At 33.6% G+C, this 12,602-nt stretch overlaps 1 protein-coding gene across 1 annotated transcript; it reads right to left on the reverse strand.

Annotated features, from left to right (window-relative positions):
* Nucleotides 1-3,674: 3,674 nt before the first annotated feature.
* On the reverse strand, nt 3,675-6,503 carry LOC100811924 (APO protein 3, mitochondrial). Its single transcript, XM_003518272.5, has 2 exons — nt 5,988-6,503; nt 3,675-5,280 (listed from the first exon to the last, which is right to left on the reverse strand). The coding sequence occupies exons 1-2, from the start codon at nt 6,374-6,376 to the stop codon at nt 4,386-4,388; spliced, it is 1,284 nt and encodes a 427-aa protein (XP_003518320.1). The 5' UTR covers nt 6,377-6,503; the 3' UTR covers nt 3,675-4,385.
* Between the last annotated feature and the right edge of the window lie 6,099 nt (nt 6,504-12,602).

The following is a 12,602-nucleotide window of genomic DNA, read 5'->3' on the forward strand; positions in this document are numbered from 1 at the left end:
ATATCTTACACGAATGTCATCAGAACCTAACAAAATATTTATCAGTATATGTACGAGTTCAGTTGCAAATTGCAAATTTTCACCGAGGTAACTCTGTCCAGTGGAGCATAGTGTAACGTATATCCTCAACCATGCACCTCAAGTATTCCAGGAAATTGGAAACTGCAGAGGGAAAAGAAGGAAAGCAAAAGCCCTAATAAGTTACAACCAAACAAAAAGCAACAGGGCAGAGTACACATTTTTTACCTAACGCAAAAAAAGTACAACAGGGTCGGCCCTAGATGCGGGTAGCGAGCAAAGGCAATTTAAAATCTGAAACTCGACATTGTAAGACTCATCATCAAGTGTGAAACTATTTGTGTTTAGTCCAAAGGAAGAAATTATAAATTGCAAGCACTTCTAGATAGGTAAATGGACACGATGCGTGTGAGTGAAAATGGGGCCAAAACTCTCCTTTGACAAATTGTTGGTTGAGTCACCGACAGGGATATCTAGAACGTAGATTTATTAGCTGACACTCCTTGTCGACTCTGCCTCGTGTTTACCCTCGTCTCATTAAGGTACTCACTACGTACAAACTCCAATTCAAGAGGGAATCGCCATCTTCGTCTCAATTTCACACTATACTTGGTAACGTGGTTAATTATTTTTTTTCTAACCATGTTATAATTTTTGGGTGAAGTGGTGATTAACTTTGATTGAGAATTACCAACTTATATAAGATGAATATTTTTCTTCTAATATAATTTATTAAGATCAATTAAGATTTAAACCCTCAATTGCTTAGTTAAAAAAATATACATCATTATTACTTGTGTCAATCATTATTGGTGTGATGTACTAATTAATTTACTGTGTCATGACACTTTAATATAATGTGATGATGATAAGATCATTAAGATAAGGTATGCTAACGTCGATCAATCTTTGATTTATACAAAATCATGATTATTATATCCTATAACAACAATAAAAGTATTTATTATAGTGTGATATGATTGGTAAACAATAATATTTTTAACATGTAAGTAGGAGTCTGGTAAAAAAAAGTAATTAGGAGGTTGATTCTTAAGTTAAGTCTATGACTAAAAATTCATAATAATAACTTTAAAATTAATGACAAACGCTAATATTTGTAACAACTTTAATTGCCTCAAATAAATGATATGATGCAAACATAAATTAATAGTCTTCATAATTTGCTATTCACAAAAATAATCTTAATAATTTGCTTAAAAAAGTCTTAATAATAATAATAATAATAATAAGTCCACAACACGCATGATTCCAAATGAAATGGAATGTGCATATTTTTCTTTTTTTCTATTAAGTAAAGTTTTCAAAACTTGAGGGGCCACTAAATACGAGTTTAATTAATGATGACGCGCGTCTAACACATACCACCGGTGGACCTTATATTTTAACTAGATTAATATTAATATATCAATATAAAAAGGACATATTAATGGCTAAAACATGATGGTAAAATTGAAGATTATAAAAACAAAGTTTTTTACCATAAAATAATAGAAATTGCAATTACAGGAGGCAGAAAAAAATCCCCTCTTTTCTAATTCAACCAAATTATTTTTAATCATTATATAGTATTTTTCTCCAGTGCCCTTTAAGTTGAACTAATTCTGGTACTTCTTGTCATTGACCAATAACATAACCTGAAACTGGTCTCTCTTCCTCTTTTGACCGTTTCTCCTACTTAAATGGTGCACAGGTTCGATCTATGAACTCAGCAACAAATGCAGTCCCTGCATTTGACCTGCCTGTATTTGATTCTTTGTGACCCATTATTTGTTTATCCACCACGCACGGACCAAACGAACCACTAATGCTTAGAACATTTGCAAAATTTAAATGGGTTGCATGGGAGACTTGTGTGTAGAGAGAGAGAGTAGAGAGAATTGATTCTGATACACTAACATGTAAATTCAAGAAATGATTAAAAACATTAAACAGAACTTCTGAACAAGAAAAAATATCATTAATTATAATTTACACTTGTAGGGTGAGTAAATCATGCATGAGCGTGGTAAAACCCTAAGAAGAATAATTACCCATGGGTTATGTATACCTGAAATATAGAAGTATTAATAACATTATTTATAATTACAATCGAGTAACCACTTGATAAAATATAATTTAGACATAGGACTCCCATTGACTTGTCTCCAATTGGATATTAATTAAATTATCACCTCCCTTCGTTTGTCAATTTGTTGATTTGTTCTCTTTTATTGCGAGACTGTGACACTTAAAAGAATATACTAATCATCACTTCAAATTTTCATCTGTACTATTGGAGGGTCCCTCATTCATGTATAGTCTAATTTAGGTAGTACGCTCATGAAGGGAACACACATTCTATACTCTATATAGTCTATAATATATATATATATACCAATTCATACATTTTGACATATACATTGCATATATAATAAATTAGTATCACAGTTTTCTTGTTAGTGTGTCTCCCTCAGGTGAATTTTCGTAATTAATTCCCAACTAGTCGTTAAACCGTGTCTGCCAACTGCAGCTATAAATCTAGAGGGAGAAGTCTGTGACTCTGAATGACGAATTTATTCTACGAGAGGTTTAAGAAATTTCAATTGAACTTTGAAAGAGACCACAGAATTCACGTGAAATAGACGTTATGCATTTCAAAGTCTTCTCCATAATGTGCAAGGAGTCCATTATCTTCTTGGGCCTTGGTGTAATGGGTGACTTGAACTCATTCATAGTTTGATGACATTTATTTATTATTGTATTTTGTACCTTCTATTTTATTTTGGAAAGTTCATTTCAAAATACAAATTTATATTCTAGAATGGATTTTCTAAATACAATGAAAGGTGCATGATGCAACAGTGGAATTGTAGGAATACTGTAACTGAAGTTGTTTTGTTATCAAGGGGAAAAAAAGAAGAAAAGAGAGTTAAGAATTACTTTTACAAAAATTGTGTTATAGTTAATTTTACGCTTGCAAACAGCTAATAATTATTTCTTTCTTAAATTATACGTTTAAATTTAAATAAATTAGAAAAAAACACTTATATTTTTATCTGATTAGATGATTTCTTTTTACTTTCAGCTCCACATTTGTTTTTTTATTTACTTACCACCAATGCACCGATTCAAGAAAATATTTTAATAATTGACAAAACTAAATGTTGTTTCTTATTAGAGACAACATTAAGATTTATCTAAACAAACATTTATTTTTGTGCTATTAAAAGTCAACACAAGCTTTTAAGATAACACTCTAATTTTAATTAGAAAACTGTCATAGACGATCTAAGTTTGTCTTATAATAATCTCCAAAGTTGTACAATTAAAAATGTTGAAACATTTTTTTATGGCAATCAAATCACCAGTCATCAAAATCTAATGGTCTGATTGAAAAAGAAAGAAAACGGATGGGAAAAAACACAAATAATGATACTATTTTTTTTGTTGGTAAAAAGTAAAATTGACTCCATTGACAAAAAATATGTTTTTCTTCTATTTTTTCTCTTCGATTCAAATTTCAATTCTTTTTCTTTTTTATTTTCTTTCCTCTCAAACAACCAATGGGTAAAGTAGCTACTAATACAAGAAATCAATGTGTTCTCCATTTCAACTAATAAGGGAATGAGAGAACAGAAAAAGGATACTTACTAAAATACAATCCAAAAGAAGAAATAATTAATTAAAATGTATTTAAATATTTAAATATACAATAAAGCAGATGAAAATCTGAAGAAGCTCCGCTGCTAAGAGAAGACTTTGATATTCTGTCAGGAATGAGATGGATCCTACAACAATTTTACCTTTAGCTGCAACAATTGCCCACAAAACAAGTGTCTAGCAGTCTTGTTGAAACTCTTTTCGAATTCCATCACCCATCTTTAAATTCCACAAATATGATGGTTGCGAGAAATTGAGATAAATCAGCTTTTACTTTCATAACTGGTTGAAGTAAACTAAACTTTTTAAGACTATACCAATCGTATGCATGCAATAATTTTGGATTGCAACACCTTGGAGATCAGGTTAATCGTGATGCCGGCAGCAAGAACCATCATCTATAAGCATTGAAGTTTGGACTAGGTGCTGTGTAGCCTTTCCATAGTAGCAAGTCTAGTGTCAACACTATCCCACAAGAAACTGCACAGTTTGTGCTAAATGCAAACCAATTTGGGAACATGATAATGCAATACTTTTTGGACTTCTTCAAGCTGTGTATCTTTTCTGAAAGTAACATAATGTCAGAGAATATAGGCATTACAAACTATATATAGTCAGACAACAGAAAAACTAGCAAAGGACACATAGTCGGTAGTTGAGTAAAACTTGAAAGTCCAATATATATGAAGTCCAAAAGTGATGGCATTTTAGGCGACAAGATCGACTTCATCTCGATCAGGGGAAACCACGTCTAATCTCATCATGCTACTATATTGATCAGGAACAGGAGTTCCAGAATGCACACAGAGTTCCACCACAGCTGGAGCCTTCCCATAATATCTCTTTAGATTGTTATTCAGAGCAGGCCCATTCAAATCCTCTACATGCCAGACATAATTGGGAATGACAAGGTCATCTAATGTTGCCTCTTGCCATGCATGTAAACCATTTCGAGACTGATGCTTTGAAGCCTTGCACATTCTCAACTTATGCCCTTTGGGACCAACCTGAACCTCAGGACAATAGCCACAAGTATTCACAGTATACTTCTCCATGATCTTCTTTGCACCTGATGTCATCTCAATCCATGAGTCCAGTGTATGTTTACTTAAATCCCTTAACTTGTTCCTTTCTTCATCACTTAACTGATCCAGATGGCTTATGTTATTCTCCAATAAAATCTGGACCTTCTCTATAGGCTGGGTCAACATAGAGGATGAATTCACAAAAGGTTTGTCATTTTCAAAAAAGTGTTGTCTTTCAGTTTCATCCTCTTTCACAACTGATTCAAAATCTACAATTCTTCCTTCAATACAATATACAGGCTTTGTTCTCCTTTTAGTAGGATATTTTTCAAGGTCCAGACCTGCTTGTATACAGAGTTCAACAATGGCAGGTATACGAGGAACGCTGAACCTTTCATCATGCCCAACTCTTGGCTTACCAACACGATCATAAAGATGAAAGCATTTAGGGAAGAAAACCACATCTTGAACACCTCCCCTTGTCCAAACATGCATTGCATTCCGTGAAAAACTCTCTGGTCCAGTACATGTTCGAATTTCATGACCGATATAACCAATGTGGACCTCATTACAAAGCCTGATAAGATAAAACCACCATTAAATGTGAATCCAACAAGTACAAAGCCAATGCAATTGTTGGATTTACAAAACAGTATAAAGCCTAAATCAACAACACATAAATGTTCAAGAATAAAGGTTCTAGTAGCCCTATACAGTACAATCCATAGTACTTGTCATCATCACATAGACATTGGTTCCTCGTCTCTTACTCTTACTATGTCAACTACAAGATCTATTCGTCATATATCACTGAATGATGCTTCAAATATAATTAATTTAAAGGAACACAAACACACACACACACACACTCAAAAACACAAAATGCAATCCCGTAAGTTGTGCAGTCCCCAAGTCTTCATACTCTATGATTGTATCTAAATAGAGATTAATGAATGAAGTAACAAAGAAAGGAAGAACCAAAAGGAGCACGTACAATCAACAACATCCAATGTTGCAAAGCAATACTCACAATTCCTATGTATATTTTTTTAATTAAAAAAAAAAAAATCACACCCACATAAAGCCTATTATGCAATTCAAACATCAATTTTGCTTACAACATTTCACTCATTCTATGTGAAACTCAATTGTGCAAAACCCGTTAACAACATGACAAAACCTAATTTCTCAATTAGAAGCAACTTATAGGTCAGACATGAGTACTAGTAACTAAAGACTAAAAAGTAACAGCTAAACAAATAACGAATCAGTGAACTCACGTACCGGCAGCGCAAAACGGGAATGACTCGGACGAGTTGACTCAGCCCGAAGAGGAGAGAGCCGCGAGCTTGATAAACGCGACGAGCTACTTCCACCAATTCCGGCACCAACAACCCGTTCTCCGGTGGCTCTTCCAAAACCCTACATGGCTGCGCCTTTCGCGCTTCTCTCTCCGCCTTCGCCCGCTCGATCAGAGCCTTCATCGGCGTCACGTACGGCTTCCTCTCCGAGTTTCTCCGCTTAGGCTTCGGCACGTCGGAGTACGGGAATCCATCGTCGACGGACGCCGCCGGAGCCGGCCAAGTTTCCGACGCGAAGGAGAGGGTTGGGATTAAGTGGTGAGGTAGTCGCTTCAGGAGATAACGCTTCGAAGAGGTAATGGTGGCGCGCATGACTTAGCCGCCGTGCCGGGAAATGGTGTTCTGGATGGAGCGGAGCCACGGCGTCGTTTTTGGGAACGCTGAGTTTCGTGAAGTGACCGGGGTCCATAGAGAGTGGTAAAGCCGTGAAGTGATGAGCCCATACCAAAGTGAATGAGGTTTTTGTGGGTATTGCTAGGTACACCAGCTATACTGCTTGTGCACCCAGCAATAAAACTTAATTCCTAAAATACCCTTAAGTGCTTTCTTCTTCCTTTTAAGTTATTTTTTTATGGCAACGCATTCCTTCATTCATTTTCACGGTTTCTCTTGGTTTTTTCATTGTCATGAGAGGTGCATTGTATCGTTTCGATCAAGGTGAAAGTGTTATGGAGGTACGTTGATGATGGTTTATAACACATCCCTTTGTCCAAATGTACATTGCATTCAAATCTATCGCTTCGGTCAATTACTTAATCCTTATAATACATACCGATTAATCAATCTGTATAACTTATACAAATTTATAATTTTTTTTATTAAAAGAAATATTTAATTTTTTAAATTTTATTAAATTTTAAATATATTAATATGATTGTTATAAAAATTAATGTGTATAAAAAAATTGTTTATTTGAAATGTAATTAGTATTATTATTTTAAATATTTTTATATAAGTGTAGTTCGATAATTAATTTGTAAGTATTTGTTTTTATATTTTGTAAATGATATTAATTGTAAAATAATTTACACTTATAATTTATTTGAGTTATTGTGGTCTAAAATTGGTTGTTTTTTGTGGTTATAATTTCATGAATTAGAATTAAGTTGAATAATTTAATTTATTTTAGTACATATGGTTAGGTTATAATTTTTTTATCTATTATATGATTATAATTTTAAGTAGAAAAAGTTGATGTTATTGGGTTTTTAACATATAGGGTTATCAATTTTAATGTTTTATAATATTATATGCAGTAAAAAATTACCTAGGGTTTTGTGTGATAGTACATGTATGGTGTGGTTAGGGGTTGTTAACACAATCAAATAAATATACAATGCAAGAAGTGTATACCGTTCTTCTATAAGAGACAGTGATACTAAAATGCAATAATTAATAAAGCTTCTTGAACGGGATCAGTATATTCATTAGCATAGATTAAAGGATGAAGATGTTCTACGTGATATCTTCTGGTGTCATCTTGATGTAGTGAAGTTATGCAATGTCTATAATTTGGTATTTTTTATAAATAGTACCTACAAAAACAAACAGGTACAAGCTCCCGTTACTTGACTTTGTTGGTGTGACTCCAACGGAGATGACATTCTCTATTGGTTTTGCCTATTTGGAGGGAGAACGTCTAAATAATGTGGTATGGAGTCTAGAACGATTTCGATGTCTTTTTCTAAGACGTGATTCCCTCCCTGGAGTTATTATTATCGACCGAGACCTAACACTGATGAATGCAATGAAAATTGTATTCCCTGAGTGTACCAACTTGTTGTTTAGGTTTCACATTAATAAGAATGTCAAGGCAAAATATAAATTCCTAGTTGGTCAAAAAAATGCATGGGATTATGTGATGGATGCCTGGGGGAGTTTGGTTGATTGTCCTTCCGAGGATTAGTTCGATGATTGCCTCAAGAAGTTTGAAATTATTTATTCACCATGGTCAATGTTTGTTGACTATGTCAACCAAACATGGATAATTTCCCACAAAGAAAAATTTGTTGAAACCTCGACGAATAAGATGATACACTTAAGAAACACAACAACAAACAGGTATGAAAATTGTCATTTTTTTATTAGGGTTTAGGACTTCATGGATAAAAAATACTTGTATTTGTTTATTGTTTTTTGTGTATTTCATATGCAGGGTTGAATCTACTCATTGGGCTTTAAAAAGACTATTACAAAATAGTCTTGGAGACCTATGTGGTATTTGGGAAGTCATGAACAACATGATTATGCTGCAACACAATGAAATTAAGGCATCTTTTGAGACAAGTACACATGTGGTAGGACATGTTTTTAAAGTTACCTTATACAAGAGACTACTTGGCATAGTATCAATGTATGTGTTAAATCAGATTGCTGCTAAGTTTGAACGTGTACATTATGCTGACAAAAATCATTCTCGTTGTGGATGTGTCATGAGAACTACTCACGATCTTCCATGTGCATATGAGCTATCCTAAGATATTGTTGGTACTATACCACTTGAGACAATTCAAATGTTTTGGTGGAGGCTAAGTTTTTTAGACCAAGGATTATTTGAGCCCCAAGTGAGTATAACCGAAGAGATAAAAACCGTATCCAAACAATTTGAAGAGTTTGGTGTTTGTGGCAAAGTTACTCTAAAGAGTAAACTTTGGGAAATTGCCTACCCTGATCTACACTATATGTGTCTTCTTCCAGAAAATGTCAACACCAAAGGTGCTTAAAAGAAACCAACGACTAAACATCAAAGATCAACAAAGTGTGATCTGTCTTACTGGGAGTATATTGATGCTTTATATTCTGTGCAAAATAGTAATTCTTCAATCAAACGTAGTGCATCATTATCTGACCAAGCAATTCCAAGAAGGACTATGCCGATGTTGGATCAATTTCATCTGTGAATTCATGATTCCATTGAAAACATTATCGATGTCAAAACTGACGGTAATTGTAGATATCGTGCAATTGCTACCTTATTAGGTATGAATGAAGATTCATGGTCTTTGGTGCGCAACCATTTGCTTAAAGAACTTATCAAATGGTCTGATGAGTATATCAACCTCCTTAGTGGCATAGACATGTTTGAGGAATTAAAAGAGGTCCCTACTTGTTGATGGATTATCCATGGTATGTAATTTATGTTATTTTTTTGTTTAAAATTTAGTTTAAATAAATGTACTAATAACTGTAGCATGCAGGTTATCGTGGATAAGTGGATGAATATAATCGACATGGTATATGTCATTACATAAAGGTATAATGTCATCCTTGTTTCTCTGTCTCTCCAACAAAGCATGACATTTTTTCTTCTTAGAAGTCAACTACCAATAGATTCTTCTGTGCATTGCATAATATGTATCGATCATGTGTATGACAATCACTTTGTTTAGGTAGATTCATCAAAATCTTGTTTTTTACTTTATGAAATTAATTGTGTTATAATAACTTGAAATTGTTTGTGTATGTGTAACACGTTTATTTAAGAGACCATTGTTCCTTACCGTCTCTAGCTTTGTTATGATCTAGAAATTGTCATCCTTAGGCAAAGCAATGAACAACTCCATATATTAGTAGAATGCAATAGTACAAAAATTTGATGATGTTGAAAACAGACTATGTTGATTTAAGTGAAGAGTGAAGATTTAGGCACTTATGTAATTGTCATGTACTACAATAATATACAACTGTTTCATTGGAAATTCACATAATTATGTATATACTTTACATTCAAATGGTTCAGGGTTACTATAATACCTAGGGTTTAGTGTTACACATGTTATTAGGGTTAATTGTTACATGAAAACCAGGGTTTAGTGGTACATAAAAAAAGGGGTTTTGTCGACTAGGGTTAATTCGAAACTTATTAAAAATTTTGTTACGAGTGGAATATAGGGTTTGTGGTTTAATTCAGGACCTATGATATAAGCGGTTCGATAGTAATATAAAAAGATTTCAAATAAAATTGGTAAAATAAAAATGTTGTCAAACAAAATAAAATGACAAACATTGTCTACACATTTCCTAAAAAATTATAAATGTCTTCATGTGTCTTTTATTCACCGCCTTCGTCGCGACTGCACATATACATTCTAATCCGCAGCCACACCTCTAGCGATCCTTATGCAGTCTTTCATTACATAGTATATTTTTGTGTCTTTAGTCATTATCCTTAGGTTGAGCAACTGCTCTAAACTTTCAGTTATTTCTTGGCAAGCCTCCTATGACATTCACAACAATGGATAAGATTTATACCTATTGCATGTTTAAATAAAATGAAATTCAAAGTAAGATGAATATATATGTTACCACTGAATGTTGAGGCTGCTCCACATGAGAATGTGCATGTGCAGGTGCTTCCTCCATAGCTGTTGCCGCCACCAGGTACTGAAGAATATCTGGTTCAACATATGTGTCATCTTGCACGACAGGTAGATGTTTGACTGGATCCTCGAGCTGTGCCGGCCTCATGAAGGGATGCAAAATCATGTAGAACCAGTCAATGTAGTCTGATGCACACTATTCAGGTACAACACAAATCTGACCCACCGGTGCAAGGTATTCAGAGAAGTGCATCCATCTGTCGTCAATATCTTCTAAGCATAATCTTGAACCTGGAGAGTGTGGAGGAATAGTCTGAACATACCCAAACTATCGCATAACCCTCTATGGTCGGTGTATGACAACAATGGGACCCCATTGGATATGTTTGGAAAAACAAGAAATTAGCTTGAACTCTCTAACTGCAAGTTGGTCACCGTAAGACATCTAGTAAACAACATTAAACATCAATCAATCTAGAAGCTTATGATATATCGACATTGGTAATGCTTTCCCAGAGGTCCAATGGTAGGCACGTGGTTTCCTTTCATGATAGTCTTCAGCAATAATAGTCTCAACAACAAATGGAAAATGCTCATAAATCCAACACTACACATATTTTTAAAACAAAAAAAAAATCAAATCAATACAATAGTCAACATCAAAGAACAAAAAAAATTAAACTCAATTATAATTACTTGTAATAGTGTGATATATCCAACAAGTTGTATGTCGCTACTCCTAGACGCATCATTCAAATTATCGTACATATGCACTAGGGCGGCAACTCCCACTCTAAGTGAGGTCTCGAAAGGCGTCCAAAAACACCACAGACACATGTGTTGCACTCTTGTTAGCAAAAAGTGTGTAACCTAGCAAATGCAACAGATAAGCTCGAGCTACTACAGTCCAGTATGTGAAATCACATTTGCTACGATAAATGTCTCGTCGCCATGATAGTCGTACATATGCCTCATGACATTGTATTGTCTCAGCTCTGGCTTCATCTGCACTCACTTCAAGTAATTCCACTAACAACAACACCTCTTCGTCAACATGAAGAGACCGCAGCTATGGAAGGCGCCTGTGATTGACAGATTAAGCAAAGAGACCACATCATTGAGGGTGATAGTCACCTCGCTTATAGGAAGATGGAAACTGTTAGTTTCCTTATGTCACCTCTCCGCAAAAGCCGATATAAGTCCCTGATTGCTAGTGTCTAATGAACATACGATTAGAGAACTTAATCCTGTGACAACAACTAACCCTTTAATCTCTGCAGCAGGCCTCCCGAATTTTTGAACCTTCCTTCCATGGGAAGATAACTTCAATTTAGGATGTTCCTAAAAAAATTAAATAATTTTAACAACAATAACAAATACTTATTGAAATATAATTTATTTAAAAATATAAATACCTCTCCATTCCAAACAATGACTACAACATGATCAGCATAGCTAGTCAGAACTGAGGTGTCATGCGACCCGCCTAGAAAACCTTGGGCATCAACAACTGCTTCTTGAGGCTATTGGAAGACCTCATCAACTACGTCATCCATGTGATGAACATCCTCAGCAACAGGGGTAGCTTTTCGTTACCTACGTGTGAATGCTGTGGGCCTTCGCCTCTTGAGAGCTTCATCTGAATCACGATTATCTTTTCTCTCCAAAGCTCTTCCGATAACTCTGCCCAAAGCCCGACTCAAATCTGTGGTTCTAACCATAATCTACACATTTAAACCATCATAACAGTTTATGTCAAAAATCAAACAATACTTCATCAACTACTATTTAATAATTCATAAATAAGAAAATTATTATTTTTATATATTTTCAAAATCTATTTTTAATTAATTATTTGTAATCAAAATAACTTCTTTATTAAAAACCAAGTTAGAAAAACACTATAATTAGTTAATTAAATAAAATAACAAAAAATATGTCTCCTTGCCATTTTTTTTACAAAAAAAATAGTATATAATAATTATGAATATATTTATAATTAAAAAATAATCAATAAATATTTCAAAACAAAAATGAAAATATTCTATTTTTTATTAAAATAGATTAACTATTTTAAAAAAACATTCTAAATAATGTATTTATAATTAAAAAAATAACTATTTAAAAACATAATTCAAAATAATATATTTTAATTTTAAAAAAACAATAACTATTTCAGAACATAATTCAAAATAATCTATTTTTAATTAAAAAAAATA

This window comes from Glycine max, chromosome 2 (genome assembly GCF_000004515.6).
Source record: "Glycine max cultivar Williams 82 chromosome 2, Glycine_max_v4.0, whole genome shotgun sequence".
Classification (NCBI taxonomy): Eukaryota; Viridiplantae; Streptophyta; class Magnoliopsida; order Fabales; family Fabaceae; genus Glycine; species Glycine max.

Bases quoted from the DNA above. Each gene is read 5' to 3' on its own strand.
- LOC100811924 (XM_003518272.5), bottom strand. From the start codon at position 6,376: ATGCGCGCCACCATTACCTCTTCGAAGCGTTATCTCCTGAAGCGACTA. The intron at 5,281-5,987 runs GTACGTGAGTTC...TTATCTTATCAG, and splicing joins ATTCCCGTTTTGCGCTGCCG to GCTTTGTAATGAGGTCCACA.